This window comes from Poecile atricapillus, chromosome 2 (assembly GCF_030490865.1).
Source record: "Poecile atricapillus isolate bPoeAtr1 chromosome 2, bPoeAtr1.hap1, whole genome shotgun sequence".
Lineage (NCBI taxonomy): Eukaryota > Metazoa > Chordata > Aves > Passeriformes > Paridae > Poecile > Poecile atricapillus.
In genome coordinates, this window is record NC_081250.1 from 136,416,794 (window position 1) to 136,443,719 (window position 26,926).

Consider the following 26,926-nt stretch of genomic DNA (forward strand, 5'->3'; position numbering starts at 1 on the left):
AACTTGGGTAGAACCAGAAAAACCCCACTGTTTTGCCTGTTGGGTAGCATTGCTGTCCTCTGATCTATCCACAGATCATAGGTTTTGGACGTGGGGAATGCATATTCTGATGGTCACAGTGTGCATGCATGCTGAGACCACGACTGTCAGATGGGTTAAATGCCAGAAAGACTGATACTGTTCTGCGATTGCAGCACTGAGGAGTTACAGGTTTCCAGATGATTGCATTGGGTTAAAGATTAGGTCACTTGCATCTGTGAATGCAGTGTGAGGCAGCAAAGCAGGTTGTGTGTGCAGCTGCAGCCCAGCTGGAGCCTTTAACTGGTGAGTGCTTACACTTGGAAGTGTAGTCTGGTTTTCTCAGTCTAATTCTGTTCTCCTGGAACAGTACCTGACACAGTACCTCCTCTAGCTCGGCCTGTACCTGACAGCTCAGCTAGAATGGGGTATTTTTTTATACCTTTTGACAGTAAAACACTCACACACTTGACATTTCTATCATGCTTTACTGAACTTGTGATTATAAAGGTAATTTACAATAAAGCAATTAAATAAACAATAAGTTAAAACACAATACATTTATACATAGTATTTCAAAGGGCTCAAGAGACTATCAGGTTCCAATACATAAAGACTTTAAAACAACATTAAGATTTGAAGTGTATCCACGCCTATACTTATCATTGTAACAAGTGTTAAGACTCCCAACGATGTACATTTTTGGTTACAGTCCCTGTATACGCACAAGACCAGTGAAATGCTCAAGCAATTGCACAATTGAAAAGAGCACTACATGAGACAGGCACGAACAATGTGCTGGAAGCTGCCTGGGGAATACGGGTTTTACCTCTAAATTGAATTGACACTTGGGACAACAAATGGAAAGCGTTAGCATGCTTTCTGGAGCACAGGTGTGATACCCTAAGGGAAGGTTAGTGCTGTCTAGAGAAATACCCCACCTTTCCCTGGCCATTTTTTCCCTCCATCTCACACTACCCTTAAGCCAGTGCAAAGTGCCTGTACATTTGCTCAGTGAACCATCCAGGGAGAGTGACTGAGTTTAATCCTATCTCAGCAGTGGAACAGGAAAGAGCAATAGGCTCGAATTCCTGATTTCCCTGGTTATGTTCACTGTGCAGATGTCCTGGCACAAGAAAGTCACCAGGACAGGGGAGGGACATGGTGCCTGCCAGCAGGAGGAATATTTCTGTAAGCAGCAGTACTGTTAAAAACATCTTGTGGAAGTACAAGGATTAGCTTATTTTTATTTTTTTTTTTTGAAACGAAGAACATGTTTTTGAACTGATCTATAGTGCAAATCAAATAGTCAAAACCAAATGATGGACTCTGCCAGAATATACAGTAGCTTTTTATGATCTATCTCATCCCTCTTTGCCTCAGCCAGTTGGTGCCCAGGGACAGAGTAGACTTTAGGTTTTGATACTGAAGGGTGTTCGGCGTAAAGAGTGCAGGGCCACCAGGCAGCAACCACGAAGCAATGCTCCAATATTGTAAATAGGATCTGTTCCTCCTCTCTGAGTACTCAAAGCCCACACAATAGTTGGTACAACAGGGGCTGCTACAGCCAGAAGATCCCCAAGGAGACTGCTGCTCCAGTATCTCCTCTTTATTCCTGTATTAACATACTCAAAGGCTTCATCATCATGAGTTTCTGTAAAATCAAGTTCTTTCATGAAACGGTTTTCATTAACTCTGTGCTCCACCTTTCTGCATGGAGACTCCATAGGAGACAAAAGGATGGCAGAATTGGGATCACTTGGAGTTAAGTCCACTATGATACCAGAATCACTGAAGCTTCCAAGAGAAAATTCACCCAATTCCTTCAGTGAAGAAGGTGGGCTTAGAGGGCAGGTGTCTTGAGCTCTGAAGATGTTTTGAATGAGCTGCTCCACATCTAAGCTATATGGCACCACATCAGTCTGGATGGCCTGTTCCACTGTCATGTTGCTTTTTTCTTCCTCCTGGCAATAAGTTAGTTTTCCATCCAGAATGATTTCAAGCATCTCTTTATTTACAGCAGCACTGAAGGGAGTTGGATCACTCAACTCAGAGGCTGTGGCGATCACACTCTCCCCAGATGAGTCAGTCCCATTAGCTCTGTCCTCACTAAGAAGCAGATCACTGTCTGCCACCTCCTCCAGACCCTGGTCCTCTGTGATGGGGCTGTCTGGCAGGGTGGCACACAGTGCTAACAGCTTCCCCTCTGAGTCGCTCGTGTACTCCAGGCTCTGCTCATCCCTCACAGAGTGGTCCTGAGCCATCTCCATGCTCTGCAGCAAAGATTCCAGTTTCTTGTTTTGAATGTTTATGTCTACAAAGTATTTCTGAATTTTTTTGTCTTTCTCAGCCAAGCTGTTTTTCATGCTTTCAATAACCTGCTTAAGTTGTTTAATTTCACTTCTTGCTTCCTTTAAGGCCAGCTCTGCCTCCACACGATTGCACTCTTCCTCAATCCAGTCTTCCCTCATTCGTCCCAGCTGAGCTTTAAGCTCTTCTATTTCTGTTTCCCTGTAACAAAATAAAATGAGGTGACACTTCTGCTGACTGCTCAGTTAAAGTCAACATGAGGCCACACCCCACAGCGATGGCTCTGCTGCTGACATGCTCCAAGAAGGAAGCACATTTCTCCAGGTGCCATTTGTGGCCACCTCTGAGAGAGTCTATGCCAGCTGATTGTTAATGGGAGCTACTGACCTCCCCACAAAACCAGCAGCCTTGTGGGCTGTGCTGTGATCCTGGACAATTTGAGACACAGATGGTGACCTCTAGGTCAGGTCTAACCAGTGCAGTGCTTAAAATCTCCCCTACTGCCTCGCCCTGGAGGAAGTGGGAAACAGCTGCCTGCATGCATCCCCAGTGCCTGCCAGCAGCTTGTCAGTACCTCCAGAGTCTGGCCTCAGACAGCCAGGGAGCTCAGGTCTGCAGGCTTTCCCCAGCAGGGAGCCAGAGGCTGCTGCAAGCACATGGGGAGCAAGTGGGGGACAGGGGACTCCTATGTCATTCCAGGCCTTGCAGATGCAGAGGAAGAGCACTGGGTCCCTGAAACTCTGTCTTGGGCTCCATTCAAACAGCCCTTTGTGCCCCCTTGGGTTCTCTGTGCTGGAGAGCCAACTCTCAGAGTGCAGTCTCACTAAAAGAGACATCTGTTGCTGCATAATGCACATTGTCACTTCTTTGCTCAGCATCCATACAAAGGGCTATTGTGAAAAAATCAGTATATAAGCGACAAAAAACACAAATGGGCACAGTGGTCTGGTTATGAGCTTTTCTTTCACTGGGAGAAGGAGCACATTGCAGTCCTACTTCACTGAGAGGTAGAACGGGATACTAAGGTAATGCATGCTGGCAGGTAGAAACTGTTCTATGCATAAAAGGTCTCAATCTAAATCAGACTTGTAAAAAGTTGTCTTTCTAAAGTATTCTATTGTGAAAGTTCCAAAAAGGAAAAAGAGACAGCTATATTTATAAATAAACTCATTGTTTTGCATTCCCTTAGTACATTCTGAAATCTGAAATACCAAAAACAACCTAATATTTCAAATTTCTTAATGGAAACTTCATTGACCAAGAAATGAGCAAAACCACTCAGGTTTACCACCCCTAAATGTTCCCAAATAAATCCTTCTGACTGATTTCTGAAGTGAGGTTTACCTTTCTTTAAGTTTGCTTTCAGATTCCTTCAGCTTGGTTTTCAAATGCCGTACTGCCACTTCTTTCTGCTGCAGAGGAGTCAAATATTGCTCTGGATTTTGTGGCTTAATGCTGTGATTGTCACCACAAGAATTGTATCTCCCTGATCGTCTGAAAAAATCCAAAACAAACCATCACATACCATCACTCTTACAGTTCTTACATCCTGGCAAAATGAAAAGCATCCCATTGACTGATAAATGCAAACCTTGACTCACCTGGGGCTTCTCAGTGTCCACACAAGTTACTTCACCTTGCAAATCAAAGTACTTGAGGAACCAGCTGATTTTTAGCTACAGTGCAAAATTTACTATTTATTGTACTTGGCTTCAGTGTCATTATATCGAATGAGGCTTTTAACTTTAAAATATCTGGCCATCCCCTCACCCCAAATGGGTGGTGTGCCCAAGAGCAGGCAGGGCAAGGGAACCCATCTACAGACAGCCAGGCGAGGCAGCCCAAGGACTGAGTTCAGCTCCACACAGGAGTTATAAAGCTGAGCACACTGAAAACTACACTCATCCTGTCTGTTTTTGCATGTGTATCTTACATGCTTGGCTGCCAAGTTGTCTGGGAGAGAGGGCAACAGCAGCAGCATGGTGACCATTTCTTCTCTGCAACGTGTCACATGCTCTGGCAGGTATCTGTGTTCTTTCCTGTACAGGAAACTGTGCTCTTTAGGGAGGTGCCGAAGGCTAGGCGGGGTGAATTTTCACCCAAGTGTATCATGCTTCCTACACTACCCCACCCAACTCTCTCCAAAGCGAAAAGAGCCCTACAACAAACGAACCAGTAAATCCTCATAAGAACTGATGGCATGAAAATGCCTGAAATAGCCTGCCTTGGAGTGAAAGCCAACTGCAGAGGACTTTGAGTTAAAGTAAACTTGAATTTTACAGTGCTGAAACAATAGAGCTTTTACAGGGTATGGAGAACTTTGCTGACTGCTAGGTCACCTATATGAGGCATCACAGCTATGGTGAGGAGCAAGATGACCTGCACGGCAACTCCCGCAGCTGATTCCAAAATACAGTGCAGAGGGTGTCAATGGACCCAACACCAGGAGGCTGAAACACAGACTTGCCTCATCACTGGACTGCTGTCACTTCCTTTGTATGAGCCTGAGTTGCTGCTGCTGGCTGAAGAAGCTCTGTAACTCTGATGGATGTTAGCAGGACTCAGATGGTTTTTGCACAGTGTGGATGAAGCATCCTTTCCGTGTGAAGCAGGTGGACTGGCTCCAGACTTGTAGGATAAGGATCCATTATTCCGACCATAAGGACCACGACTGGAGAACAAAAATGGTGAAAACATTATTCTCATCACACAACCCCTTATGTGTCTTATTTTACACACAAAGTTCTCTAAACAATAAACCAGAGAGATAACTGTGAGTGGCTGGAAAGAAATAAAGTTCTGACATGATCAGCCACTCCATGTTCTGTCACTGGCAGGGGGCTCTCAGTCTGAATTATGCGTTCTAAGGAAATCTCAGCCATTTCACATCTCTCTGTGGACAGCACAGCTCCCAGTGACTTCATCAGACCATCCATGTTCCCTGAATCTTTGACTCTGTTAAGTAATGAGAGGCCTGTGGTCTGGACTAATGCCAAAAGAACCACACTCCAGCTTTCCCTGGCCAGGCCTGCAGAGTGGTGTCTGTGCATGGAGGGTTGCTGTAAGACTGCTTTCATGCTCCTCGGCATGCAGCCTGGGGGATCACAGTGTGCACTGAAAACAGATTTTGTTTGGGCCACTGCTCTTTTCTGCCTTTGGCATACTGGGTGCTTCATCTGTCATGGTCAGCTATTCATTCACTTCTATATAGTTTGGACCCCACGGAGAGCAGGCTGAAATAGTATTAAAAGAGACAAAGGAAAGCACAGTCTTCTCTTTTTTCCTTCCAGCTTTTCTCATACATATTTACCTTTCTTTTCCCATTCTTTATTAGAGAATCTGTCAACTGTGTGTGCTTGAAAGCAATTGGTATCCTCCCTGCCTGACAGCTGCCCAAGGGCTGGAGTGCTCTGAGGCCAACTTCCTGGGATGTGTCCCTCTCCTGCTCACTTGGTTTGTCATCCCACACTACTACACTGCTACCTTCATTCTCCCATCGAAGTTGTTCTTCTAAATAGTAATGAAAGGACAGGTTTAAAAAAATAAAATAAAATAAAAAAATCAATCAGAAAATACCAGGAAAAGGCAAACCCTGCCAGCAAAAGAGAAGGCTTGAATATAAAAAATCAAATACCACAGAGCTATGAAGCAACATGTCTTCTTTAAATTGTTTCACTTGTTTTTTTCCCTTCTCTGCAAATGGAACAGTTTATAAGGAACAGATGGTTGAGTGGCTGCTGCGAACCTTCATCACACTGCTGTGGTTTGGGTGATTTTGTAATTATTTTACAATGAAGTACAGGACTGTGGTTTGTGACAACACTGAAGCATTTCATAGTAAGTAAAGTCAAACAGTTAAAAAAGAACATACTGCAAAGGAGATATCTCTTTCCAGTTTATACAGTGTATCATCAGCTCTGGTGTGTGGTAGAACTTGCAGAGACTATGCTTAACATAGCAGCGCATCTGGACGAGCCTTATTGCAGAGGAATTCTGTCTAATCCAGGATGCCAGTATGCTCTAGTTTAAAGTTATATTAACATGCACAGTAGTATATGAAATTATACAGAATCTTACTGAAATTAAGGTGATTTTAGGGCTTCATATTATACTTGGTACCATTTTTTCCCCGCAGCCAGTAACTTGTTAGATATAATCTAGTGGGAACTTCAGTAGTGTTTATTTTTCTAACAGTCTCATGATACAGATAGGGAAGCGCTCTCAAAGCCTCATTCTGATGACCTCTACGCCAGGACACATCGTGGCCTTCAAGACGCCTGTGTGACTCAAGCACACGGGTATCCTGCAGCCGGTCCCAGCCTGCCTGCCAGCTCTTCCACGGCAGGCAGGAAACCAGTCCTGTCCATTTGAACTCCTTCCTCCTGCTCCACTAAATGTAACCAGCAGGGATTGCGTGGGTAGAACACAACGTGCCCTGCTCCATCCCAATGCCCCTGTATTCTCAAGCTGTCCAAATTTGCAGTTCACATATGACAGGGAGAAATCCTGCAGAAATCTTTCATGAACAGTTCATTTAGACAGGTGACTATGATACTTGTTTTCTTTTTTAAATTGCCCATAGCCTGGGCAAGGGTACTTCAGAAAAAAAAAATAAAAAAACATCAAAGGCAATACTGTCTACTTCTTACAACAAATAATAAGATCATGATCTGGAAAGGTGTAAGCTGAGCTGACAATTTATGACAGAGATAAAACAAAGTGTTAAGACCAGAAGGTTTAGGTTAACTGGTTAGAAATACTGCTGTTAACTAACATACCCAGCTCTCCCTCCACTCCAGCCAATGCCTGGATTGTATTTCCCACACTTGCCATGAATAAACAAATAAACCCCAACAGCTGGCTGATCTGGCATACTGACAATTTTTGTGCACTGAATACAGAATTTTTTTTCTTTCTTATATTGCAGTTCTCACCAGCATGTTACCCAAGAGCCTTGTGTTAACCCCATTGTTTTAAAATACAACACCTTACACAGTAGTCTATCTTTGCACTAGCAACATTCAGGAAAAATTGCTTTGCTTACTTGCGAGAAAAAGAAGATCTCTTGCTTCCAGCAGCTGACATATGGACTTCAGGTGCTGAAATACTGCCTGTGCTGCTTGAAGAGCTAAAATCAGCTTCACTGCCTGGAAAGGAAAAGGAAAGAGTGAAAACATGATGGAAATTATAACTCAAAAGATTGTTTTCAAAATAACAGTGAATCACAAGCATCCTTCCTTTGTCTGTTCTGGGTGAATTTCAGAAGTTGCATGGATTTTCAAACATCCCTGAGGACAAGAACTGGATTTGTTCCAGATTTTCAACATTTCTTCAGAACTGGCACTTCAACAAGAGCAGAAAAAAACATTTGGACACAAAACCCTCACACTACAGAAGCCATTTTAGGTCTCAGACAGGAGCACTTGTGTTGTGACAACCTGTTTGCTCCCTCACAGCCATTGATAGATGAATGAGGCTGCTCACATGGCTCCTTCAGGAACACAGTGATTAGAACACACTGCTGTAACTGGATATTTGTCATGCTTTAAACCATACAGAAACACTGCTCACTGCTTCTGTTTTGTTTCATGAGATAACATAACTGTACATATATATATATATGTATAAACCTGTACAGGCTAACAGTATATCTATATACTTATCTACACACATATGCAGGTTTTCATGTGGTACAGAAGCATAGTGAGGCAGTTCTAATAACCTTAAAATAATCCAGTAATCACATGTAGGTCTCAGGTACCAAGTCATCTGTCTGATTACTGATTTTCTATGGATCACAGCTTTTATTTCACAAGCTCTGGCATATACAAGGAAAACTGCTCTCATTTTGCTAAGGTCAGTAGCAGATAGATGTACTAAGAAAATCTTATCCTCTGGAAAAAAAAAATACCAAAGCTATAATTTTTTTCTGATCTGTCAGTCCAATGGTAAACGTTCTATGCCATACCCAGGTCTCATGCTATAGAGCCACAGTAATGAATGGTGACTTTAGCAGAGGGGATGGAAATAACTCTCCAACATCCTTTAAGTGACTGACCAAGGGGAGCATGTCTCACCTGGGAATTTCTGGATGTCATCCCATGGATAGACATCCCCAAGGCAGCAGCTGCAAACTTGCCGTTTTTACTATCCTTTCCACACAGGGGAGATGCAGCTGCAGCCACCATCATCCTCCCACTGCAGCTAGACCTCAATCTCTCTTAAATTCTTCACAGGGCTGATGGTAAAGGGCGCACCTTTCACCCTGAACACCTGAGACTGGGAAAAGGCTTTGTCAGAACCTGGCTTCACAGCCTTAAAGAGGCTGAGACAGCCAGCAACCAGTCTTACCATGTGGCAACACTTAGCAACTGGCCTTAGGATAAGGTGTGATTTGATTTAACCCAATACTTTCCCTACCTCATGACATCTGAGACCAGCCTACATTTTTCTGTGCCTCTGCATCAGCCCATCCCAGGATATTCCTCAGCTTCATTTCAAAGTGCTCAGATACAAAGCTTAGCTCTTCAAAAGGGGATCCCAGGGACCCAGCTCTAGCACCTCTAACCTGCTCCACATCCTGTACAACACCCCTGATAATAAGACCCAAGCTACCACAGCCACAACCAGATCAGAGCTGCGTGAAAATTTGCAAGAGGAGGGAAGGAAAGCAGCAAAGCCACTTGGTTTCACAAGGAATTTATATCATGTTTACAGATGTAAATGTGAGTGACCCTCTCCTTGGGGAAGCAAAATGATCATGGGACATGACATTCCCAGATGCAACAGAGTTTTCCTGATAAACAAAATATCCCCATCTACAAGACTAATGTACACTCCATGTAATGTACACTCTTGGTATCACACTACACTCAAAACTACTTTTCTAAACAAGACCCAAACAAGTAAATACATCACACAGACATCATACCTCTGGTGTTTGGGTCCCCAAAACATTCCGGCACTTGCAAGACACCAGCAGCTTCCCCAAGTCTTGTCTGTGGCGCAGAGAGCAGGAGCCCTAGCCAAGGTTCACCTCTGGGTAAGCAGATCACATCATAATCAGATCTCGCTATCGAAAGCATTGCCGAGTGGCAAGGCTTAACAAGCGCCTCTTCCTGACCTGCCTGGCTTGGAGCACCAAGAGCTGCAGGGCTGGGCACTGCTGGTAGGAGCCAGCAGAGCCTGAAAACACAACCCCACCATCCGCAGAGCTTTCCGAAAGACTGAACCGCATCTGAGACCAGGAACTGTGTCTGCAAAGCATGAACTAACCTTTCTGGCCCCAGTTCTAATAACAGCTACACACAAGCTTAACACTTAGCACAGGAGACTGCTTATGTTTAAAATTAGGCACGTGGCTATTTATAGGATCTTTGAGAACATTTTATAAGTTAAAGGGGTCACTGCTAGTGATGGTTCCAAGTGTATAAATGATGTTCAGGCCAGTTTTGTGTGTAGCAGAGCTTGACAGAAATGCTATTAGGAGACTTTAAAAAATATCTTCTCCCATTTGGTAGACATCTCTCAGCAAAATAACATGGCATCTATCCATAAAATATCCATTGCAACATATTCTCCTGGGTAGGCGTGACTCCTGTCTTACAAATATCTTAACAAAACATGAAACTCCATGTCTTAGCAGCAGTGCAGGCAGGGGCTGAACACGGCTTCTCATTCTCCTAACTCCATTCTCCAGGCTGACAGCTTCCTAAGAATGCCTGTTGGCTCTTTCTGTCACTTTAACTATGTAATGACAAAAGCTCACATATGTAAGCCGCAGAACAGCCCATTAATTTAGTGCTAACTATGAAAGAGACTGACATTTCTCAACCCCGCATTCCTTTGTCCTAACTGGCCATAACACTTGTTTAGCTTCAATCAGAGACTTTCCTCTTAAAAGGAGTGTGTCACTAACCCCTTCCTGCAAAAGATGCAACACGTTGAGTCACCAGCTTCAGCCGTATGTCATCTGGACTTCACTCATTCATGTTCTTCCACGCTGCAGCCACCAGTGCCGCAGCCCATGGAGCCAGCCTGAGTCCATGCTGGGGAGCCCGTCCTCCCGCCTCCCCCCGCCTGGCAGCGGGCTCCGAGCAGCACGCCCACGCCGTGGGAGCAGAGCTCTGCACTGCTCTGTGCAATGGGAGGAACAGCACAAGGATGGCCAACGAAGCACCGTCACATTTTCCAGGGTTGCTCTTTGCCGGGAACGGGTATGTGAGAAGCAAGAGTGAAATCCTGCAGAGCCCGGTGCCGTCCCCGCACTTTACCGCTCGGTGGGCTGCGGCACCGAGCTGAGAGCGCTCTGCAGCAGCATCACGCTCTGTGCTGCCTTTTCGCCTCCTTGCTGCCCCGACAGCATCGCGACAGTCACCGGGCTCGGCTGACACCGAGCGAGGAGAAGGAAGGCCGTGCCAGCTGCCGCGCTGCCCGTGACGAGCCGTGCGGGCAGCCCGGCCAGAGGCACACGGGGTACGGCAGACGCGTGTGGCATCGGCCGCCACAGCTCGGGGAGCTCACACTCGCCTGTCGCAGCATGGGAACCAACTGGGAGGCTCTTACGAATGTCTCAAGGGCAGGTTTCCCATCCTGCAAATGATGCAATTACAGATGCGGGGGCGGGACTGAGCAGCGGGAGAAGGAGCTGCGTGTGCCAGGTACGCCTCCAGCTGGCACTAGCTGCTGTTTGTGCAGGGCAGCCACCACCCACTCGGGTCCGGACGAGCCTCACCCCTAACCCTGCCTCAGCCGCAGCGCAAGGACAACAGCTGTATCCGACTGTATCACACACACTGCACTCGCACCTCTTACAGGTAGAACTGATCACCTTTTGCAGGTACATTGGGCCTACCAGGTATATAAACCACAGAGCTTAGCTCTCTTTTGACTCCATAAACATGACCTCTTTATATGTATATCAGTCTTGAAGTAGGTTTTGCATATAGCCAGTGAAACAGAGCTGTAAATAAAACAGCGTTGACAGAAACAGCTTGTCCTCAAAATGTAAAGCACTTAAATTTGCTGAGCTTTCTTGCCTTCAAAAGCACTCTGTTATACAGCAAAGTGACCAAAATATGCATACATATTAACCTCTTTGGTGCAGCTACTTGAGAAATAAGTGGCATGCTGTCTCTCTAGATAGTTTGCTTTAGAGACCCCATGGGTAGAGCTTGGGCCTGACTGTGTGAAAAAATATCCAGCAAAGTCATTAGAAGCAGCTGGAAAAGTAGAGAGAATTCAGCTGTAATGCCCACTAAAGAAATGACCTGTATTTTTAAGAGATTTGGTTCAATTTAACTCACAGCTACAGCTCTAGCTCCAATATTTAACATCATAAGCAGTGTATTTCCAGGAACCACTATTGCTGTTCTTATTTTTCTATTTAATATGGGGCTGTTCCTGCAAGATAGATTTTGTGTGCCACAAACAATCTAGGAAAGAAAACCACACTGCTCACATGCACTGAAAAATGTGGGAAAAAAAAAAAAAAAAAGCTGCAAAGAAGGAATGACATCTTCCTTTAACATTCCAGGCTTTTCTTCAGATAACAGCCTTAAAAATGACCCATTTTGAAGGCCAAGTCTCCTAGTGGGAAATGTGCTGAATTCAAAGTGTCAGGGCCATAGACGACAGTGGGTTTTGGTTCCAGTTCCTGGCCTTTGACTTTATTACTTGTTTGACTTAGGATTATTGTATGGGAGGCTCTTATTTTGGAATTAACTATTTACATTTCACACTGAACAGTAACTGGGTAAAAGCAGGTATAACCTTGAGAGCAAGGAACAGGTCACAGCTCTCCTCCATGTGGACTGCTGTCATCTTTGGGTGACAGAAGCTGCTCACACATGCTCTGCCTCTGTCTGTATCACTCTCTCCACTGTAACGAGTTCTAACATCAGGGGAGGAAGTTGAGGATGCCCAGTTAAGTTGCACTGGTTCAGGAACTCTTAGGAGAAGTGTAGATTTGAGTTCCTTTGGTCTAAAGAAGGCACTGGACTCCGACCTTTTTCTCAAGCTCTAACTGCTTGGACTGGTAGCACTAGCACTGCCCATATTTCTGAGGAATGAAACCTGCTGGATGCCTGCACTCACAGAGATGGTCTGGCTCTGGTATGGAGGTTCACAGTGAATCCAAGGCATGCACGTGGGCACACCCAGGACTACAGACAGGTGACTAAGTCTGGGAGATGGGCACTTCTCTCTGCATCTCCTGTGGGCATGTGTGGCATGCTCTCTGCTGTGAATCTTGAATTTTAGTACCTAATCAGCCCTCTGGTTTTATGAGGTTTAGTCAACAAACTCACATTTGTGAGTTGTGCTCCATGAATAATGGCAAGAAACTGAGTACAGCAATGTCTGGCATCCCTTCCCTATCCCACTGCACTGGCCAATGAATGAAGCCATTACTCTCCACTCTTGGGTGGACCCAACTGCTCGACAGTGCTCCCTCAGCAGACGGGTCTGTGGTCACATTTCAGCTGGGTGCTTGGCCCAGTAACAGCTGGGAACTTGGGCAGCTGGCAGATACACAGTCAGAGGGGATGTGGAGCAAAACTTTGGGTGTGGGTCTCCATAAATCGTTCAAATGTTTTGGGCAAGAAGACTTCCAGCTCAAAACCAGACAGCCTTTTGGGAAGGACTGCAACACAGATCGTGCTTCCCTGTCTTTGGATCTAAATGCAATTTTATAAATTATTATTTATATTGATTTTCACTCATTTTTCTTGCTTACTCTTTTTACTTTGAAAGAAGGATTATTATCAAATAATTAATCTCATTAAGCAGTTTTCTGATCTAAGTACTATAGTTGTAGTAGTAATCTGAACCACACTAATGCAAATTATAAGCATTGCAGATCTCAACATGAATACATAATGTGACTTATGTATTCTGTGAAACCACAATCAATCAAGCTCTTCTCTCAAAACACAGTCACTACAAAATAATTACTGACATTGGCTGAGAGCCATCATGCATATTCTGCATATCACTATGATCTGGGCTTGTGTTTTTCTTAATTGTTTCTAATTCACTGATTTGTAGAGAAGCCAAAAGCTGATGTTGGAATAGACAAAGAGCATTACATGTTGGAGTTTTTTGTTGGTCTATGTATTTTTAAGGATATTTTTCTTACAGAAGTCAGCCTGACCTAATTATTTTTTTTTTTGCTTCTATATGGAGCTTGAGCCATTCTACCAATGCCTTAAAAACGGCTTCCATAATTTCACTCTTCTCAGCCTGAAGTGACCTTTGTCAGGGGAACATATGCTCATGGAGCAGAAGGGAACAGTCTGGGGAACTTATCTTCATGTTCAAACAAAAAGGCTCTTTGTTATCAGAGACAGAAAGATGCTGCTTTCCTACACCAACCTCAATACAAACATTGAGACTGGAGGTTTAAAAAATACACTGGGAGTTGTATAACATAATGCTGACTTGCATTTGACAGTTTTATAAATTATATCTTCAATCCACCTATGGACACGTATTTTTTATAAGCACCCATGCAGTATCACCCAAGGGGATTTTTTTATATACTGGGCAGTACTATTTGGTCTTTTTGAAGGGAAATGGATAGGCTGGTCAGAAGTATTTTTAGGAACTGGAAAATGTCATCTTTGGCAGGGATAACTTAGCAGTACACAGAGAGGCAGCAAACTTCATCACAGACTGGGAAAAGATCCCAGCCCTCCCGTCACGTTGGTGGCAGAAGTTTAAGAAAGGGTTTTCAGAGGCCCCTTCAACACATCTCCTAAATCTGGTCCCTGTATGCAAGGAGGAGAGAAGCTGTCTGGGGCACAGCAAGGAGCTGCACAGGTCCACGGGCACAGTGTATCTGCAAGTGCCTGAAATTGCATGCAAAACCTGATTCAAGTGAAAGCTTTTGCATAGTCACCCTTAATATAAGACATATGGTTTTCATTATAATGTGCATAAAACATTTTAAATCAGTTTGACATGTTTTCAACAGGCAAGGGAAAAACACTGGAAGGAGAAACATATCTGGGAGGTAACTGATGAAACAACCCTGAAATTCCAGGATAAAAATCAAAATTTGTTGTAAGCTAATAAAATATTTACTGTAACACACATGTTGAAATTATTACAAAAAAATGAATAAAGTTCAAGTGCCATCTATTGAAAAGAACAGTAGAACCTTACCCAGTTGGTTGCATAAACTGTATTTTTTACAGTAACAAATCTAAGGTAGGTCTGAGGCCAATGCATTTCAAGTTATGACTGCCATAATTTTGCTGGTTTTTTTCACTCTTACTGGACAGACAAGAAGCCTGTGTTGTTTCTGCTTATTGATTCTTGCCAGTGTGTGGTCAAGTTGTATTCCACCAGCTCTAGCAAACATTCAGCCTGACCAGATTTCAAAAGTGAACAGCTTCCTATTATTTACAGAATCTAAGAACAGTGGAACACTGACCTCATGACCAATAAAGTGCCTCAGCATGGAAACAAGACAATGTAATACTAATAAAATATGAAACAAACCTGGCAGAATTTTAATTTCTTTTAAATACATTTTATGTAATGATGTATATAAACTACACTAGTACAAAGCAGGTTTGTTATTTTTTTATGCCACATTAAAGGCAGTACATTTCAGACTCCTTGCAGAAGTGATGTCCACCTTGCAGTGGCTGGAGGATGAATGTAAAAAATGAGGCCAGGTCTCCATATCTTGGGGGAAGTTATGGGAATTTGGGAACTGGTGCTCTCCCTACCTGCCATCTCAACCGGGAACCACCTCCCACCAGTCTCAGCAAAACGTCTCAGCTCTGACAAACTCTTGTTTCTGTGCATGCCTAGAAGCAGGTCACCTTAAAAAGCGATGAGCAGTTTAGTGGCTCTTTTGAAAGACCTGGGTGGATGTTTCACACTACACCACATAAAGCAGGATCCACACAAAACAAGCCAATGACAGCTCTTTTATGCTGTGTGCTTTACTGGGGAAATGCAGGCTCCACCTGGGATTCTTAGGGCCAGGCTTAGCTTTGCACTGAGAGGATGCTGCACATGATCTCCCCATCACACCCCTGGAACACAGCATCCATCAATAAGAACTTGATAAAGAGATGAGGTCCCATCCTTGCAGATTGTCATGCCCTTCTCAAGCTCCTCCATAAAACCACATAGTTTGGAATGCCTATCTTCATTAACCCCTGCTAAATGGGTGAAATCCATACAAACCTGAGCTTTCCACAGCTCCCACGTCCATCAGTAGACTCCACCCTGCACACAACACAGATAAGAAAACTATTCTCTGCAATCTAAAGTTTTAGCAAAGTTGGGCAACTTCTATCTTATTTTTCTGTCTGCTGGGTTTTATTTATGAGTACTGTGGTTTCTTTACTAGAACAGGGACTGGACTTCATTTTTCCTTTCTCCTAGGCTCTTCCCAAGCTCAGAATTCTTAACTTCACGGGAGAACCAAAATGGAGTGAAGACATATAAAGCACAGCTTCATCAGGATTTAGATATCCAGGTATGCAAAAGCAAGTAAAATACCACTGCTTAAATAGGCCAAATGTTTAAAATGACACCACCATCTGCAAAGATCTGGTAAGTTGCTTATGCTTGACCTTCCACTTCTGACTCTACTCACCACCCACTCACCAATGCCTTTATACGACAGTGAAATCAAATAAGTGAGATTTGCCTGACTAAAATAAAGACATTCCCTTAGCTTTCCATTCTCATGCATAAATACAGATATATAAACATGAGGAATGTATAGATTTATCCACTCAATACTGCTCTAAGGATTTGAAGTAATGACTCTGAAGTAAACAAATCTTTTAGGTAGTAATTTGGTCACCTAAAAAAAACAGATCAGAGAACACTAAAAATATTTATGATTTGAAGTTAAACATGGCCAGGAAAATGGAAAATCAGATTTTTCTACTTTCTGTTTGAAATGATGCTTTAATTATGAAAACAAATGCCCTCCTTCTTTTAAAAATGGGGTAAAACATAAAAATAGATCCCAAAAAATTCAAAATACTTTAGATTGAATATGGCCTTTGTTCAGTTTGAAACAAAGATTTTCTTTTATGTTTTGATTTGGCAACAACCTCCAAATCAATTGTTTGCATAGCTCTGGTTGGAACATAGTAAGATGTCAGACAAAAAAGCAAGAGGAGAAAGAAAAATAGAAAAGGAAATAATCTATCAACTCCTGAGTAAACACTGCTCAGAAAACACTTTAAATCCCATGATTCTCATTAAAAAGGCATTAATAACCTGGATAAATTCCAAAAAAGGTCAACAATAATGATAACAGCATTACAGGGCACTGTTTATGAAATGAGATTAAGGGAATGCAATTTGTTTATTCTAAGATAAAAATGCATACTGACAACACAGTTTATCATGGGAGGAGGAATACAGCTGAAAAACTGTAAAGAAAACTATGTAACAGCAACACAGGGTTCTGGCTGTGATGCATGTTATTTCATGAAAAGTTACTTGAAATAAAAACTCATAGTGAGTGGGAGTTGTGCATAGTAAAATGTATCTGGAGTAGGTTCAGAATACTTTAACCAGGGTAAGTTAGGAAGCTATTTTAAACATTGGCACAAATAATACAGATTGTAATTTAAAAGCTGAGGACAAAAAGTTTTCCTAAGGGAAGATTCATAATGGACTCTTTCGTATGCACAGTATTTAATTCTGTGAATTAAAAAACCCACAGAAAGCAACCACAAGGCACAGAAAACTCACTGCAGTAAATACACAAATTTCAAGGCATGTTCTATGTTGACCTCATACACATTTTAAAACAAATACTTAGGAGTGTGCAGTGTGTATAGCATTGGTTTGGTTGGTCCTTTCTGGCTCAAATTCCACTCCGGATTAGCAGAGGAGAAAAAAACCCAAACAAAACTGCTTGGATATACAAAAAGAATTTTATTGTTTTTACTAAAGATCACAGCTATCGCCATCTTCAATACCAACCTCTAAACCCCAGGGCCCCTCTTACGCCAGGCCCTCAGCTGTCTTCCCGATGCAGGAGCACGTCCCCGCAGGCCTCAGGAGACGTTCATTTCCATCATTTCGCTCTGAAGGATGCATTGTGTGGCAGGGATCTCGTGCTCTGCAGCATCCCAGGCACTCCCTGCAGAAGCCCCAGGTCCCCTCCTCACTCTCATTTGCAGTCAGGGCAGGGGCTCTCTCGTGGGCCAAGCGCGAGGTGAAGCCCCAGGCCGCAGGCAGCCTCGGCCACCATCTCCCTGGAACAGCGGCTGTCCCACTTTCTGTGTGTCCCGAGCAGCATCAGGACAATTAATGGGCCAGGGAGAGACAGACAAATGAGTTGCCGTGTGCCTGCTGGGAACTCAGCTGCAAACCCCGAGTGAAAGAGTGAAATGAGAGCGGAACAGCTTCCCTGGGAGCAGGCCCCCTGCATCCCCTCAGCCTGCCCGGCGGCTCTGTATGAGGGCACTCCTCTCCTTTGTGCTACAGGCCATCCCCCAAAACACATACAAAGAGATCTAAATCTAAGTTTCCATTTACTGAACCAAGCAACGTGGACATCCTTTTATTTATTTCTTCTATTTTTAGTAAGGAAGGAGGTATGTAACAGCAGATTTTTGGCCAAGGCTCTGAATTGCAGGTGGCCAGCCCAGAGCTGGGCAGGTCACTATGTAGAACAGGTGGGACTCAGGCTTTCAGCTTTTACTTGCCAATTTCTCCTTTACAACTTGCTGGCTTCTTTTATGGATCCTCTCTTTTTGCTGTGACATCTGGGCACTTCTTGACTCTAAGAGTCTTCTGAACAAAGAATTATATGTCCTGAGAGGCTGCAGCCTACCCACTAATTGCCTATGTCTCTACTTAGCAACATCTAAACCAACTTTTTAGATGGGGTTGGATTATAAAATTTGTGACACAATTAAAAGATGGTTTTTGTATACCGCTTGAACAGGAACTTGTAGATTTGTGTTAAATACTATGAAATGCTTTGAAGTTAAAGCATTACTTGTAGTTTCTATTTTGCTTATTCATGTTTACAAGAAATATTTGGGTATTTGAACACGTTCTTCCCCATCAACTCAAGCAAATTAGAAATTTAAATCTAAAATACATAAAAAACTGAAATAAAAAACCTACTGCTATGCCAATAATTTTTACCTACTTTTCTAAGCATCTTTTGCTTAAAATATTTATATTCTGGTTATATTCCAGTATTATTTTTCAGAAGTTACAGAGGACTCATTTCACTTCAGTGTGAATTAGTAGCTTTAGGACTTTAGCTAGTCCTAAAAATATTTAAGTTCTGTGAATCCATAGTGCAAAATGGGATTCAGAATCTCCCTTTGCAATGCTAGGCAGCTTGGGTAGCAGTCCTCACAAACAGAGAGTGCCTAAGCTTATCAGAGATGAATGAAAGAGGAAAAAACACCTAACTAGAGGTACTTGAAGGTCTATGTGTGCTTTTCAAGCACAAACTTTCTTCCTCAACTGAATGTCTAAGAACTTCCCTTTCTATTAAAAAAAAAAAGAAAGAAGCCAAAAAAGAGAAAGAAAAGCCACAGATACTATGGTTGACTTCAGCAAGAGCCAACAGCAGAGGTGTCAGAGGCCTGATGAGGACACAGGAGATGCGGGTAGGATTCATCTGAATAAACATGGAAGTCTCCCATGTCTGAGCCAACCTCAGTCCCATGCTCAGTCAACATAATCAGTTAAGTAAATGCTTTAACATTTGGTCAGAAGGATCACACATCAGATACAGTGGATTAATTCTTTCTACCTCCTTTAAAACAAAATAGGACCTTAGTACACTCATGTAGGCAAAGATAATTCCTACACCACAAATTGGGAATTGAAGTCAGATAAATGAGGGGCCGTATCTGCTCTGTTCATCTTGGATGAAGACCATGAATTCACATGTCCCTCACCTCCAAAATAGCTCCTGTAACCCCTACAAGGGAAATGGCAGGTTCACCTGTTAAAGCTGTTTTGTGTCCCTTGAGCAATGGAATCAATCACTTAGACCAGAGAAAGAGAGTCAGACCCCATTTGCTACTGAAGGCTGTCTAAGGAGACAATTAGATTCATGTTTCACTTCTTCTGCATCACAAAAGGTGAGGGATTTATTCCAGACAGAGGAGCTCCAACCAACAGGATCTACTGGCTGTGCTGAGTCTAGAACTAGAAGGAAATATTCCAAGGGGCCACTAGAATCTGGATATCCCAGAGTATGCAGGGGAGACTGGGCTTTGCAAATGCCAGACTCTCAGCAGCATCACCCCCACCACCATCCCTCAAACCTCACAGGCTGGCCACCTTCCAGACCTTATTGACTGCTACAACCACCAAACCTCTGCAGGGTAACGTCCCTCTGGGCTCAGCTCCCAAACACAAGCTCTGAGAACAGCATGGGCTGGAGTCCAGACACGATGTCCTCACTCCTGGAGAGTGAGATGTGCATGTGCATCCCCCCCAGAGCACACCCTGCTCCTCTGGGACCCGCAGAACTGAGGCCTTAATAACTCCCTGTGATGGCAGGTGAGCAAGCAAATCTGCACAGCTCCATAGCAGAAGATATGAAAGTAAAGCAGTCAGATATGCAGGAGGACTCAGCACATACAGAATTATTATCCAGAAACATTTTTTTGTTTAGAATATCAGCAGTACCTATTTTGTGTGGGTGCAAAATGAAAGGTGAAGAGAAATAAGAAAAGCAAAATAACTGAAGAAAACTGCCACAACTGTATTTGTTAGATTCTGTATTAGAAAAAGTCTCAGAACCTTTAGTGTCACAAATGAAATGATGAAATACACATATTAGAAAGGGAGAAGAATGTGACAAACTGTACAGGAAACAAATGTTGCCTATAGTTGGATCTGAATGTCAGGATGGTTATAATGGCTGCTATCAGGTGTGAGATAGAAGTGAAGCATTCAAAGCATGTGCTTATATCTGAGAAAGATGCTTCCCTTTTTATTGACAAGGTGATGTTTTAAAAAACAGACCAAAAGCCTTCCAAAAGCACAAGTAGTTGACCACTGTGTATCTACTCTTTGCCAAATATCTTGTGGCTTAAAGATATAATGCTCAAGTTAAAGCCCTCCTAATGTGGTTTAAATTACTCAGGGTACCTGGGCTTTTGCTCTTCCTCTTTTCACTTGCAACCTCCTCTGTACCTGTCAGAGAATCTATGCTCTACACTTACCAATAAGGTTTGTCAGATCAAGAGATTCTTTGCTGTTAATTCAAGTAATTTAAGGGAAGAACTAATGGTCAGTCATAGGCAAGATGTTCCATCATTGGGTATCAACTCAATTCACTTGGTCAATCTTCAGAACCTCTTTTGGTTCTATGATCAATTATTTAAAGTACACTGAACCTGGTGTATCTAATTTACTAATTTCAGCATTCTTAAGCATGCCAGCCACATATTAAGTAATTGAATATTCCTAGGAATGGAAGCATGGATTTCCCAATTTCACTACTCAAGTATGGTTATCACTGGTTACAGGATGGGAACATGGTGTTCACTGATTAAATACTGCATTTCTAACCGGGTTAAATGTTCTTTGACATACCCTTGTTCTAAACTATCCCTCCCCCAAGAAAAGGGGGTCTTGGAATGTGGGTTATGAGGTGCTGTTAAATAAGTTACAGCAAAAAGACAGACACCAGTCTTCTCATTGCTCTTACCTTTTTGGGATGGAATGAAGAATGCAAATTTGTTTTAAGGATCAGTCAAGGCACTTTGCTATCTCCAAATACAAGTTTTCCATTAGTTTTGTTTCGGTTTTTTTTTTCAAACTACCAAACAGTGTGATTTTGTGTTAGAATACACACTACACCACCACCAGCATTTTAAGAAGTGTTTCAATGTAATAGGTAGATGTCCTAGCCAGTAGTTAAAAAAATTCATGAGTTTCTTTGTGTGCCATAGGAATTGTTCAAGTTAGCACATTTTGTAACTAGGTTTTTGTATTCTGTACTGCTGGTCCTGAACAACAGGGACAACAGACCTATTATTTTCCAACTGCTCACAGAAATTTGGTACAGAGAATAAAGAAAAGTCATGCAAATACCAAATACAATGTTCTTGGATAAATGTCCCAGTAAAACATGTCTTTATAATGTTTTATCAATCTTTCCAGGATAAAACAAAGTTTTATCATTGCAAAATGATGCAATCAGAAGGAAGTTCTTGACAGTGAAATAGATTTCCAGAATTACCTGTAAGACAGTCCTCTCACACAACTTACACACCAACTCATGTTTTTCAAGTGAAGCACACACACACACATCAGAGTCAGACATTGCTATTCCCACACTGTCAGACTGAAATGAGGGAATGAGTTGACAAAAGACTTGTAAAATAACACATATAGATGTCAGGAATATAACCTAAATCAAAACCTTTATGTTTTGTTTTTAAAATAACCAAAGTGACTGCCTTTAGAATATAGACAGATATGGAAGTAAAGTAGCAATATGGATTAATTTATCTGCTGATTTTGTACTAATGGATTAACTAGGCACTACCCTTGCTTTTAGAGAGGACTCCCAGAAATAAGTTCCTGGACATTTAGTGTCCTGGGAGTCTAATCCTCACACACTAGACAATTAAAAAGAATAAAAATCCCCCAAACTTCAGGAAAAGCATTATGTTTTAACAGCTAGACATTTTTAACAGATCAAATATATTTTGCAGCTAACACTTGCATTTCTTCTCTGATCTGTTTGGCTTATTTAAGTTCTAGTCTTAATATTTCCAGTTCTCTAGGGTAATTTTCCTTGCCTCCTTTTTGATCGCTATCAGCTCCAACACTGACTAAAAAAGGACCTGCACCTTTTGAATCCTCACAGCCAAGTAAGGGCAATATATTCTGCTCCACCTGTCTCTCCTAAGATTTCTAATAGTTCTAAAGCCTTCAAAGAATAATCTGTTCAGACTGGGACATCCTATCCCAAGGCTGATTTATGCTGACTTAATAAATTCACCGGGAAAAAGTAGGAAACACATATTGAGTAGAAAATTACTTACTTTGCCTTGTACTTAGCTATTTATTAAATAACATTTTTAGTTAAATAGTGATTATTAAAATATACTTTTTTTTTCCAATGTACCTTCATTTTTATGAACTTAAGTGGCCAAGAAAGGGCAGGGAAAAAAATTGTGCCTTGCAACTACTTAACTACAGATCTGGCTGATGCACTATTAAAGGACAAAAAAAAGTTTAGCAACACAGGATTACAGAATCACTGGGAGGTAAAAGGGACCTTCTGAAGCCACCCAGCCCAGTTCTCCACTCAAACAAGTCTAGCTGGACCAGGCTGTCCAGGACCATATCCAGTCGAGTTCTGACTATATCCATGGATAGAAATTCCACAGCATCTCCAGGCAACATGTGCCTGTGTCTGACCACAGACAAAAAAAAAAAAAAGTGTTTTCTTGTGTCCAGATGGAATTTCATGTTTTTCAATTTGTGCTCATTGCCTATTGTGCAACAAATGTAGGTGCTCTGTGTGGTGGAAGCCTCTGAGATTTTCCCATTCATCTCAACAGAATAAAGTTTTAATGCCCAAATTCCCAGTGATGACCCTTTTTGAAACATAATCCATAGCAATTCAATGACACTGAAATTCAAAATATTGCTATTTAGGCCATATTTAGTAATAAATGACCAAATGTTTTATTAGCAGTGAAATAACGAAACCCTTTTTGCACAGTCCTCTGCTACCTGTAATGTTTATTATTGTACCAAGATGGGAATGACAGAGAGCCAGTCCTTACCAGGTTTGGGAGCTGACCCTAACTGGGGCTCACCTAAGGCTCCTTTTGTTCAATGGTGTTTACACCTCTATTCTGCAGGATCCTGAAGGTGCTAAAAGGTGTGGGACTGCCTTAATGTTTTCTTCTTAGGTCTTAATAATTTCATGTGAAACTTCAGCAATTCATGGGCTCTAAGAAACAGCTCCAACAGCAAACATTAAGTAAACTGTCCCAAGTGTGCCTGTAGCTCCAAAAGCAAGAAGACCAGAACTTTACAGAAATGCTCAACACAGTTGATCAGACGCCCTTCTCAAATTCTGATGCTCACAGAGATTTAAATACATGTCTGTGCTAAACATGCAAGACTTTTTAAAGTTATTGACACAACTTCTGCTGAAGATTCTCTTCTTTATCCATGTCTTTGAAAGAGGCATATTTTGAATCCTTTTCCTAAGTGTTCTAATGGAAGTCAAAAAAGAAGATGAGAAAGACTGCTAAAGGAAGCAAAACAATTCCCACGGTTCTCAACAGGATGTGGACATGAACTACAGGAATTCAGGAGGGATCTTTCTAGGAGGACTTCACAAGAATGTGAGCATGTAGAAATGCTTATGGTCCTGCTTATTCAATTACAAAAATGGTAGGACTAAGCACAGCATCTTAATACAAAACTAAGACCAACATTAATTAAGTCTTTTTGTGCCTTTTTGTGAGGGCATTTTCTGCAACACATTTTGTACTGCTTTTAATACTATATAAATAAATCACATCTAAAAGAAGGACCAACTTCTAAAATACAGAAATTTAGAAATTAAATGTAGCTGTCTTTGAGAGTGGATATTCTATTATCTTCCTTAATGTTCCTGTTCTCTCCATCCCTCCCTGGGAAAGCAGGCACCTTTAAGCCAAATTCACTTCTACACTGCTGTGATTCGGATTTAATGCACAATAAAAACCATTTTCATATCTCTCAAATGAATAATTTCTCCATGATTATAAATATTTTATAGGTTTAGCAAGAGCATTCCAGGATTATGTATGGTTCTCTATGCAAACTACATAAAATATGAATGATAGCCAAATCTATTTTGTTAATACTTCAAGAGGTGAAGATGGCTTAGACTCATATAACAAGGCCTTAGGCTGTTGGAGAGGAAAGAAAGGCTATGTGTATTTTGTATTTTGAAGTACAGAGAAGAAAGATGAAGTGATGTTACTAGAGAAGCAGAAAAATATCAGAGCTTGGGAACAGCCCAAAAACATCCCAGGGTTAATTCTCAATGCTATCCTTTTCTGACATTTCCTGAATTATCTAAATATTTGTGTAAGTGTTTCTTCTGAGAGTCAGCTTCTTCCAAGAAAACAATACTGGAAACAGATTTCAGCAAAATGACAGAAGTTTTTGAAGGTGCACAGTGATTGATATACTTGTGTACAAAATGTAGTGCAGAACATGGTAAAAAATAGTGGTAGGCTGGGTTTTTGTCTCTCATATCTGACTCCTGGTATGTCGTCATTGTCACAAGCCATTTCAGATTAATATGAAGCAGATATAATCTCTATAAATCAAGAAGGGCTTTTGGTAAAGAGAAAATTACACACAATTTCTTTTATATGTGACAAAGACATGTGGCTGTTATTCTCCTCCATTTCCCACTTCCCTTTCTACTGATCCCTTTTTACTCTCTGTGCGTTTTCCTACATGGTGATGCCTCCTTCTTGCACAATGGCTACATCTTCTCAACTGAGTCACCAGAAACTTATGTTCAAATAGGTCATGGGGAAGAGACTGAATCCACCTGCAGCCATGGAATGAGACAGCAATAGAAGAAAATCAAATTAACCCTTGTGGCCAACGCTGAGGAAAATGAATCCCAGCTGTCCCTGGCATCCATGGCTGACATGTCCCTCACAGCTCCCACACTGTGACAGGATTTTGAACAGCTTTTCACTAGAAAAGTGAGAGTTATTTGGCAGGAGGAACTTAGAAGTAAAAGTCTGTAAAACAGACCCAGTTGCTAAATATTGCAAAAGGCTAATAACTTCATATTATAAGGCAATTTAAGTGTAAAACTGAAATCAGTGAATTAATTTATTGAAAAAGGTGCACAACTCTTCTCCATGAATATAGAATTCTTCATTAGAAAAAACCTTTTGCATTCATTGTTCACATTTTGCTAAGAGACATTCATATTCACAAACAAAATGGTTGTGGTAGCCACAGCTGCGGATTTGACTGTCATATACCACATTTAATGCAAACCTTGTAAAAAATACTACCCATCACCGATTATACACAGCAGTGGGAGACTGGGAACACTCAAGTAACATGCTGCTATGAAAGGAGCCAAAGAACTTGCAGGGATAGTGGTAAATCAGATTTAATCAACCTTTCCAATCACCAAGCAAGTGAAGAGAATTTGCAACAAATTTTCCACTGTTTCAGGATTAAACATGGCACTAGTAAAGCTGAGCTGGCTTTTCATGGAGGTATCTAAATTGCTTTCAGAGGTAAAATGACTCTGGAAACAAACAGCTAGGAGGTACCTGAGCTCATAAGCCATGTCAGTTCTGCAACTGCTATGTACAGGGCCAACTATGTCTCCAGGATTGATTAAATAGCAGCAAAAATATCCAGGCCATTTGTAATCAAAACCTGCCTGTACATGAATCAAATTATATAAAATATTTTATATCTATTCACTAAAATTACATGCACGAATGGCATATCTGGGTATTTAGTCTTGGATGTGCAACAAGCAGGTGCTGATTTAGCTGGTGGTCTGAGGGGGCCCATTAGCACAAGGCACTGGGGGATACACTCTTGATTCAGCCATTGCAATACAGATCCAGATCTGCCCAACTCCCACACACAGGCTGCCTGTCCTCTTGCCTTGCTCTGAACATCTTGTATCCCCAGAGCTATCATAACCTGGCAGCACAAAGTTTAGGCAGGATCAAACAATAAATTTAAGGACATCACAAGACTTCTTTCAAGATGTCAGTTGATTACATGTTTCTGTGAAAAAGACAATAACAATAGTGTTTTCGTATCTTTCAGGTGGCTCCACAGAAAGAAGCCAACTACTGTATTTACTATCAGCATTAGTGGTATCACAGGTGGCACAACACAGTATGTATGTAGACACCTGTAAATATACCAGTCATCTAGAAAGTGCAATTAAGGAAATGAAAGGAGTTATACTCACCGGGCTTTACAAGGCTTGTCTTTGTCTCCTTCTTGTATCGAGCCAGCTGCGTATTCCCTTCACTCACTGACCCTGGACTGAACTTCTTCCTGGAGAAGTCTCCATCACTACCAGTGCAAAAACTGATTGGACTGTTTCCAGCATCAGAAGGAGTCTTAACTGGAGATACTGACTGGCTACTAGGACAGCCAGTGTCATCTGAAGAGAAAAGGAAAACATCAACATTTCCAACTAATAAGTTAATGAAAGTTAGCAGAATAAAAAGAAAGAGCATTTGAACTACAGCTCTTTACAGTAAGTGATATGTACAACCTTGGCTCTGAAACCTGGTAAGAAGCTATTTGTTTCACCAATTTTGTGAAGAAACCTTGAATACCTTATGGCAAACTAAAAGGACAAGGACATGTTCTACTCAGTCTGACAAGATACAAATCACGGGCTACAAAATGAAAATTCCTATCCAAGATGAATTGCTTTAGCAAGGTTAGGGAATATTGCAGAGTGAAGATACACACGAGACACAAATGTATAGTGCACACTGGCTGCAGAGCAAGCACGGCCCACATGCTTTCCTTCAAGAAATGTTCCCACATCTGAACAAGACAACAACCTCCAGCCGGAATTTCATGTAAC

At 41.9% G+C, this 26,926-nt stretch overlaps 1 protein-coding gene across 4 annotated transcripts in view; it reads right to left on the reverse strand.

Moving 5' to 3' along the window:
* Positions 1-493: 493 nt before the first annotated feature.
* The window catches only part of SYBU (syntabulin), a 39,974-nt gene continuing 13,541 nt past the window's right edge, over positions 494-26,926 (reverse strand). Inside the window, exons 1-6 of one of the 4 annotated variants that reach the window (XM_058833532.1) lie at positions 10,247-10,860; positions 9,260-9,366; positions 7,373-7,475; positions 4,796-4,999; positions 3,673-3,822; positions 494-2,529 (exon numbers count right to left, since the gene is read on the reverse strand). In XM_058833532.1, coding sequence (XP_058689515.1) covers positions 1,431-2,529; positions 3,673-3,822; positions 4,796-4,999; positions 7,373-7,413 — 1,494 coding nt within the window. In that variant the 5' untranslated portion in view covers positions 7,414-7,475; positions 9,260-9,366; positions 10,247-10,860 and the 3' untranslated portion in view covers positions 494-1,430. Of the gene's footprint in view, positions 2,530-3,672; positions 3,823-4,795; positions 5,000-7,372; positions 7,476-9,259; positions 9,376-10,246; positions 10,861-26,293; positions 26,492-26,926 lie in introns of those variants that run through there. The other 3 variants (XM_058833531.1, XM_058833533.1, XM_058833534.1) reach the window with 3 other exon arrangements.